This window comes from Ananas comosus, linkage group 9, assembly GCF_001540865.1.
Source record: "Ananas comosus cultivar F153 linkage group 9, ASM154086v1, whole genome shotgun sequence".
Lineage (NCBI taxonomy): Eukaryota > Viridiplantae > Streptophyta > Magnoliopsida > Poales > Bromeliaceae > Ananas > Ananas comosus.
The window spans coordinates 8,588,419-8,598,223 of NC_033629.1; the positions used below are offsets into that span (position 1 = coordinate 8,588,419).

Consider the following 9,805-nt stretch of genomic DNA (forward strand, 5'->3'; position numbering starts at 1 on the left):
TGTATAAGAACGAAGAAACTTTCGGGGGTATATTTCGAAACGAAGTGTAAATAGAAAACTTTACAACTTAGAAGGATACATAGGAAATATTTTGTAATATATATATATATATATATATATATATATAAAAGTTAATCTTAACATGGACCAAAGAAGGTTAAAATTTTTCAAGGACCTTTTAAGTAGTACTTAATTAGTACTCTTTTTATTCTCCAATAAATGAGTGAGAAAGGAGGCAATTGAGTGTTTCCTCTGTACCTTCCTTTAGGATACAAATGGTGGAATTTCTACATGGATGATCATGAATGCATCTGCCTAACATTGGACCATGTCAAGGAGTGGATGTGCATAGAGCATTTAGAATTTTCAACTAGTTGTTGGCACTAAAGCACTCACCTTTCTAATCACCTTTTTTACCTACCAATCAGGATATGAGACCAAAGTATCTTCAATTTGGCCTACAGATTAGTCTCTGATATCCATGTTGGTGCATACAAGGCCTTAAATCAAAATAGATTAATAGAAAAAGAATATAATACTCTCATCTCAGAAAGAGTAGAATGATAGGCTTGATGGACAATTAACTATCAAGGAAAGGCTTAAACATTATGATATCTACTACCTCTCGAGATGATATCCTAACATCTTAAAGGTTTTAAAAGAACAACAGATAAAAATATATGTGCAACAGGCATCAATATGAAAATAAAGTTATAGGGATGTTAACACAAATTGGTGACACCAAACGTACACGGGAGCCGATAATTGGCGTTGGCTTGCGCCGATTTTGTGGAATTTTCAAAGCTGCATGTTGAACTAAGAAAAGCACAGAAGAGAAACAACATGTTATTCGAGAATCGGATAACTGAAAAGTAAACATGAAAAAATGAGATGACGATATGAAAAGTGTTAGAAAAAGAAAAACATTCAGGGACATGCATGCGCTAGGTTGGCAGGGATAAGGTAAAAATGGAATCGAAAAAACCATCACTTTCAAGAACACACTCTTCTTAAGACTTTACGACCGACAAGGATCGCGATCACCGTGGGTCATCTCACTCTGAGGATCTCAGGCATCTTTATTTCTCTAACTGGAAATAATATGAATGGAGGCATACTGATAACAAAAAGCGATACTATTATATTAATGTATATGAAGGAAGTAGACAACCGAGATTTCACTTACCAAATTAAAGATAGTTGAAGTCTCAAAAGTGCATGAGCAGAGTAAACCCAAGCCATCGTAAGAATGTCAACTACGGCATTCGCCTCATTCCATGCCTCCTAAAAGGGAATGTTAAAACCTAAAATATCACCAAACTAAAGAGAGACTCTCCTCATGATCTCACTATAAATAACAGAACTAGCTCCAACATTAAGCCTCAGACTCAAAACCAACTTCTCTCTCTCTCCTTTTACTTTCTTTAATATATCTCCGTCGTATTGTTTCAATGGCTCTCCCACTTCAATATCTTCTTCTTGTTCTCCTCCTTCCTGCACTTCTATTCCTACCTATGGCCATGGCAGATTCATGTAGCGACTGCTTCGTGCAGTCGCGAGCAGCATACTATCCCAACTCTGATCAAGAGGGTACAGAGAGTGAGTACACACAATCCATATGTATGCATGCAATAGAAAAGATTCTCAACCTATGAATATAGAACATATAGATTTGACTATACATATTTATGGCTAATTATTATATGCTAACATGAAAATTTTCAGAACGTATTCACTTAGAGGGGTAGGCTTTGTAGAGCTAAGCAAGAACAACGTCAATTTTATGTTGTTCTCGATTAATTAACTATAGTAATTTATCATAATCATGATAGAGATAACAGTTGATAAAGTGAGAAACATACCAATTACAAGGTTGTCTATAACAGTAGCTCCTAGGTTGTAACACTAGCATTATCTGGTTTCACCAGTAACAACTGTCTAATTTGTAAGCATTCTTTTTGCTATTGCATTTTCGCAAAAAAAGGGTGATCAAATGAGTTATCCCCTGTTCTCTCCCAGCGAAACAAAGCTTTTGTGCAAGCTGATTAAGAACTATGCACAAAATGTTACAAAACCCACTCTCATGTTTAGGCTTGAAACTATTGACTGGACCAAAACACGGAATATAACTTACATAAAGGAAATTCTCCAAATAAATAAAGGAGGAAATTCTCTGAAATAAATCATAGATGGTTCATCTGATGGAATCTGAATTCAAGACTTGAAGAAATACTATTTCTCTAAAAGCCTAAGTTGGTAGAGAACAATGAATGAGCAAACTTAACTTCAAAAATACTTGTAAAGAATGCCCTTCTATACAACTTCCTCTGATCTCTCAATGCTGTTCTACTTCGATGAAACTTCAGCTGGTGCATGTGAATACGGCGCATACGGAGCAACACTTAATGGTGGGGATGTCTCTGCCGCCTCCAATCTCTACAGAAATGGTGTGGGTTGTGGTGCGTGCTATCAGGTGATGTACAATCTTAAGAGCACAACTCTATCCACATTTACTATATCTTCTGTAACAAATGTTAAATTTTTGAAAAAAATTTCAATGGTTCATTCACCAGGTGCGATGCACCAATAGCGACTTATGCTCGACCGACGGTGTGACAATTGTGATCACAGATTCGGGTTCTAGCGACAACACTGACTTCATACTTAGTCAGCATGCATTTGCTAAAATGGGTCAGACACCCGATGCTGGTGCTTCACTTCTTGCCCTAGGTGCCGTTGGCATTGAGTACCGGAGGTTAGTATACTTTCACGGTCTAATTTAACATTACACTAATTTGCTATGTATGGTACCGTCTTTTGTTACCGTGATTCTTTACGGTTATGGTCTAATTATGTGAAAATTTAACAAGATCTAATTATGTGACTCTATCAGGGTTCCCTGCAGCTACCCACAAAAGAACATCACCATCAAGATTGATAACAGCAGCAACTTCCCCTATTATTTGGCCTTCCAGATATGGTATCAACAGGGAGACAAGGACATCACAGCTGTGCAGCTATGTGAGGTATGTTTACCATTCTTTCTTATGATATTTATATCAATACACCTTAATAATCATCTATTAACACACATATTCCTGGACAACATGAAATTTCCTATATGGCCGTTGGAGCTTAATTTCTTAGACATATATCTTCATACCTAGGGAAATGCACCTCTTTAAGAAAAATGTTTTTTTAGATTTACTATAAAAATCAACTACTCCCTGATGAATAGACCGCCTCACTAACTTGGAGTCAGGAATTTCATAACAATTTGAACATTAAGTGGTATATAGTGGTATATATATGAGACACAAAAGTTGTGCGTATGTGCGTTCTGTTGCACATACAACCATTCACATGATGAGAAACTACAATCCAACTACACGATATGAAAACCTATTAAATCGCATCCATAGGTATAGCAATGCAATCATCTCATCCCTATGTGTGCATAAACGTGTGTATGTTTAAAAGCCTATTCTTTGCATTCTTATGTGTGATACTGTGATGCCATATACTATTCATGAAGGACTCACCAACTGTTGATATATGAATTGATGCAGACTGTGAACTTAACATGCAAGCTCCTGGACAGGAGCCACGGAGCAGTGTGGGCGGTCGTATCTCCTCCGACTGGGCCTCTATCCGTAAGGATGCTACTAAGTGGGAATGATGATGATGATGATGATGATGAGACATGGGTGGTCCCTACAAACACCATACCACAAAATTGGACAGCCGGAGCTATCTATGATTCAGGCGTACAAGTCAGCAACAGCTAAATAACACTAATTATTTTTTGCTGTCTTATTCCTTCCATTGGTCCTTATCTCCATCTTTCATTCTTCTAAATAATAAGCCAAAATATCTGGCAAATTAAAGTTGTAATCCTATTTATAGACTAATAAAGTTCAGCCCATTCATATTTATATGTAATATTCTTCTGTTTGGTTTTTGCACCATCATTTGTCTCTTTCATCTATGAACAGAGAGATTCCAAAGTGTGGGTTCTTCACCCTAACATATTCAATATCCAAAGTCATCAAGAACAGTTGTAAAGAAAATCGGTAGCAAAATAGCAAAATTCATTTAAAAGTTAAAATAATACTGAAAATTAGATATACAAAAGTTAGTACAGTCATGTAAACACACGCTATGCTGCCTTAGCGAGAGTATTAACAATTAATATGCTTCAACTAAATTAGAAATAAGTACATATGTCACCCAGCAAAACCATCTATTACATACATAATCCTGTAAAATCTAAAACTTCATCTATCCTTCCAAATACCTTCCTACATTAACTAGTAGTCTAGTACCCTTACAACAAGCAAAAGTAATACCCCCTAAGAAACTTATTTCAATATACAAACTTTACCCCATAAATCAGATGATTCCCTAGCTTAATAACTGGGGTATATTTTGTTCAAAAGTATACTTTCGAGGGGCATATATAAATATTCAGTTTTTTACGGGGGAACATATATGCAAATAGATGTTTTTGCATGGTTACATATGTAAAGACCCCATTAAATTAAGACAAGCTACACAAAAATAATACCATTCTCTTTTATTGTATCAAGAACAATCCCAAGCTTACCTTCAATCCGCTCATTTTTCTTGGGTTCAAATGACATTGCAAAAACATCTGCTTCCTTTGATCTTTCAGCAATTAGTTGTCCAATGGTTCTACAAGCATCATTATCTATGAGGGATGGCAAAGTGTTTCTTAGATCCTTTGCATTAGTACTAGCAACAGAGATTACTTTGCTTGTTCCTCTGTGGACAACTTTTGCATGAATAAATCTCTTGGAGAAGAAAACATTTAGCAAGAAAGGCCTCATGTACATATCAGTTCTTTGTTTCCATGATTTTCGGTTAGGTCTCTTTGCTAATTCGCCACGAGATCTGCGGGTCCAAGCAGCTTGAACTATAAAGGCCTGCAATTAATTAGTTTCGATGTCAGTATAATATCATCGTTTGTTTTAGAAAACAATAATATGGTCTAAGCATAATATAAAATTTTGGATTTTTCTTTGCAAAAGTAAAACTCATGAACTAGGGGCTTGTTGCAGACTTGCAGTAGACGCCATAAAAGGTTATGTTAGGCAAGTAACCTACAAGTCTAAAAATCTTTGATGACCTGAGAATCAGAGATATGTTTTGACCTATTTATTTGTATGAAGAGAATGAATTTTATGACTAGTGCTTCTCAATCTACGCGGTTAATGTTTATATGCTGTAAAACTTTCCGGTTCAAATGAAACAAAAAATTTCAACATTCTTCATATACAGATAGTTGCCCTGGTTATTACTTCATGAAGCAATATTTTAGACAGTTAGACCATTGCAGCAAAAATGTTCGGGGAACATCACTTAGAGGGGAGAGATTTATTGTTCTCATAACTGTCTATTGCAGGAACACAGAAGGGGTATGATGAGGGGATTACATCATTAGATAATGTGCTGAAATATGCAAATTTCACCTATTCTCCAAAGAATCAGGCAATTCAAGACAGCTAAAGAGTGAGTTGACTAATGCAAATCCAACGGCAAGTTTTGAACCTTCAGAAAATGCTAATTAAGAAACACTGTATCATTTGTAACTTAGAAACTAGCGATATCAATTTGTGAAGCCAATCAATCAGAGGCTACTCAAACTTGGAATCTTTGTAGGCAATGTAAAGTGAGAAACTGGTAAGCATACTTTGTGTTTAAACTAACTGAGCATTCAGACTCACCAAAACCATTAGTGCGTACATCTAAATACATAAATCACATTTTTTTTACTTTTTTACATAATAATATACATAAAGCTTCTTTCTTTAGAACAAGTAATTCTATATCATAAACGCCAAAGTTGAAGATTAGCTTTCATGTTCGGTAATTAGATTATAGACAACAACCTGGTCTATAATCCTGCATCCTGCAAATGAACATGATAACAGATCTGTACTACCCAAGCAATAGCTGAAATCATGCTTTCAAGGCAATTGATAAGCTCTAAATGAAGGGAAAGGATTACCATTGCTTCACATAATGCTTAAAATAGTCGGTCATTCCAATGCAACTAAGCTATCTTGTCAGTGTAGGTATCTAGAATGCTAAGTTTACATCACTTCATGTGTTATGATGCCGATACTTGCAATCTTTTCTTCTTTCCCCTCCTTTTGGATGACGTTCTCAATACTATCATCTTGACATTTTTCAAACATATAAGGTCATCAAAAGCAACTCAAATACAATGGTACTCTAAAAATTCTTGTTCCATCACATAACTCAATGGTCCGATACTGATGAGTATTCTACAACAAAAATCTTCCTTATTAGTTCTCATGACTTTGCAAGTTTTATCAAAGGTTTTTGCTGCAATACAGAACGGTTATGAGCATAGCAAAAGCTTGTAATCTCAAGCATAGCATTTAGAAAGGACGCTCTTGCTGGCACTATATAGTTAAATCCGCAAATTAACTTGGGACTTTCTCCTGCATTGTAAAGAATGAAATAGATGCCAGTACAAGAAGTGTGATTTATGTCTAAGAATCCAGTGGCCAAAAGTTTGCACCTAATATTTCTTTAAGTTTCTTATCTTTGTACTACGTTCACTTTAACATACTAGGTAAATCACACCATTACTTACTGAACCTTACAGTGTATTTTCATTTTGGTGACAAATGCAACTACATTATAAGGTTCACTTTAGATTTTCCTGATTTAGCTCCCACATCGTTCCTTTAGACATGGCACGGCAAGTAATTCTTCTCTTTGACATGACGAGACCACAAATTATTCAGCTGTCAAATCAACCCTTCAAGATAATGAAATAAATGAATAATATAAGTGTTGAGATGATGTACCAGCTGAATAAACTAACTAGTCATCACCGCATTATCTCTTGGCAAGTCAAGTATAGAGGTGGAAACAAGTTTATCTCAGCTCAAGCTTGGCTTGAAATTAATTTCGAGCCTAAATTTAGGCTCAAGCTTGGCTTGAAATTAATTCGAGCCGAGCTCAAGAAAGCTTAATTTCGATTCGAGCGAGCTCGAGCCCTAAACGAGTCGCTTGAAATTCTTAACATCATGCAATTTATAGTTTAATTTTTATAAAATATTATCTAAAACTTGATACCAAAAGAAGTCATAATTCAACATACAAAATAAATGCATAAAATACGGTATTATAATGTTAAAAAAATTTTAGGGGAGGCGGCTCTGCGAGAGAGAGAGAGAGAGAGAGAGAGAGAGAGAAAGAGAGAGAGAGAGAGAGTAATTAGAGTAGGGTTTTGCTGATTTGGTTTTGTCGGCCAGCAAATATACCCAATGACCTAAACTCTATATACATATAATTAAAATACATAATATATATTATTATTATATATAATTAAAATATTATATATAATTATATATAAATTAATAAATATTTTTAATATATATACAAATGTACACACATATATATATATATATATATATATATATATAGAATTAGGCTGGAATACTATTAATAGTAAAACGCTCTATTTACTATCAAGTTTTTAACCCTTGGATGAAAAATTGTAGGGTCAGAATGATATTAGTCTGTTAGAGTTGAGTGGTCCCCCTAGGGTTGAGTGGTCCCCACTGGGTTATAGTATTTAATCCAATGGTTAGAAATAATGAAAAGAGTTGATCCAAAGGCTAAAAAACTGGTAGCAACAATAGGATTTTGCTACTAATAGTAGCCCAGTCCAACTATATATATATATATATATATATATATATATTCGAGCTTTTCGAGCCTAATTCAAGCGAGCCCAGTAATACTTAAGCTCAGCTCATTTTAATTTTGAGTCCAGCTCGAGCAAGCCAAATACCGAGCCAAACGCGAGCCGAACACGAGCTAGCTCGCTCATTTGCCAACCCTAGTCAAGTAGCTATCACATTATCTCTTTGTTAGGGAAATTAGACGGAGTTTGACTTAATGATCCAATTGAAACTAAAATTGTAGTTCACAGCCTTGATTTAAACAAATTGAAGTTCCATAAAGTAAATGAAACTACATAACAGGTCAAGCAAATGACCCAAGCAAACTTCACTTGTCAGTTTGTATAGCGCTATCCACAGAAAATAAAAGTCGTATTTCCAAAGTTCTGAAGATTCATCAAGTTCTACAAGAAAACAAATGATATCCATCGAATTAAGAGATGACCTCATGTTAATCTCGTGGACATAGCCAAAAAGGTTTAAAAAAAAATTTGTCGTAATGTCCCTAATCCACCACCAAATACACATATAAACAGCATAAAGTGAGAAAACAGTTCATACTAACAAGTAATACAAGTTATACTAAGCCATTTCAACTGCCAAATACCGCTTCCAAGGGATTCCAAAACGAACTGAAGCGTAAAAATTTGTGGGTACTTCTGAAAAGTGCGAGTCATTCCATAATCCAGAATGGGTACGCAGAATAAACACTGAACCCTACCGCCAGGAAAAGGAGAAATCGATTGAAGCCCCACTATGAATCACCGCAAATTATGGTTCTGAGGTCACAAACCTTTCGATCGAGGGGAGTGGGCGGGTTGGGGAGGCGCGGCGGGGTCGAGAGCTTGATGAGCGGTATTGAGGAAGCGAAGGAGAGGGACGAGGGGCGCGCTCCTAATGGACTATTGTAAGGAGATTTGAGAGGGGAAGGGGAAGGAGAAGAGGAATAGAGAGCGGGAGAGGAAGAAGGGAAAGCGGAGGAAGTGAGAAACGCCATGGGAGGAGGAGGAGGTGGAGGACGATAGTGTGGAGAGGAGGAACAGGATGGAGGCGAGGGAGAAGAAAAGAAATTTGAGCCAATCGCAAACCGGACCGGGTCGGATCAAGTAAGAGTGGACCTGCTTGGACCGCATAACATATAAAGTTACCCACGCTGCAACTATTAATTTTTTATTTCAATATATAAATTATTTTAAAATTTTGACACGCACCTTATATTAGAAAAGTACCTTAAATATTACATATTAAATATAATTACATCTTAAATATAAAGATACGAAACATCTTCAAAAGTTAGGTACATCAAATATAATTCTTCACTTCTAGTACGTATTTGATTCACTAATTTTCTCCAAAACTGTAAATAAAATTAAATAATTTCAAATACCAAGCAGCACTAGGAGGCAACAGGATGTATCGAACGGGACTAGGCGACAGTAAGAAGAGCTGAGTAGCACCAGATGATAATAAGAAGAGCTGAGCAATACCAGGCATCATCAGGAGGAGTCGAACGGCGACAACAAGAAGAGCCGAGCGGCACTAGGCATCAACAGAATGAGCTGAACGGCACCGGATGGCAACAAGAAGAGCCAAGTAGCACTGGGCGACAACAAGAAAAGTTGAGTAGCACCATCCATTAGCAGGAAATACAAGCTGTATCGGGCGACAACAAGAAAAGCAGAGCTGTACCAAGGATCAATAGAAAGAACCAAGCGGCACCGAGTGATAGTAGGAAGAGTCGAGCAGCATCGAGCAATAATAGGAAGCGCCAAGTAGCACTAGGTAGAAATTGTTGGAGAAATGCCACACTGAAAATTTGATTGTGATTCAAATCTAACTAATTTTAAGATAAAGATAAAACCAACTTACAGATAGACGCTAAAATCCAAATATATAATTTAATTGATCCGGAAGCGTGCGTAGCACTGCCCTAACATGTATTCCTGTCCTTTGTGCAAGATTAACCAAAAACACCACCCCAAGATACGATCGGAATTCCTCCTCCTACGAACACGAACGCGAAAGAGGTTGACGGAGACTCTTTCAACACCCGATGATAA

The 9,805-nt window shown here is 36.4% G+C and overlaps 2 protein-coding genes across 2 annotated transcripts; one reads left to right on the top strand and one right to left on the bottom strand.

Annotated features, from left to right (window-relative positions):
- LOC109715653 lies at positions 554–8,781 on the bottom strand. The gene is made up of 3 exons (XM_020240768.1): positions 8,539–8,781; positions 4,607–4,946; positions 554–816 (listed from the first exon to the last, which is right to left on the bottom strand). The coding sequence occupies exons 1-3, from the start codon at positions 8,740–8,742 to the stop codon at positions 695–697; spliced, it is 666 nt and encodes a 221-aa protein (XP_020096357.1). The 5' UTR covers positions 8,743–8,781; the 3' UTR covers positions 554–694.
- Positions 1,438–3,935, top strand: LOC109715652 (expansin-like B1). Its single transcript, XM_020240767.1, has 5 exons — positions 1,438–1,599; positions 2,367–2,473; positions 2,574–2,755; positions 2,894–3,026; positions 3,570–3,935. Exons 1-5 carry the CDS (start codon positions 1,452–1,454, stop codon positions 3,786–3,788), a joined length of 789 nt encoding a protein of 262 aa, XP_020096356.1. The 5' UTR covers positions 1,438–1,451; the 3' UTR covers positions 3,789–3,935.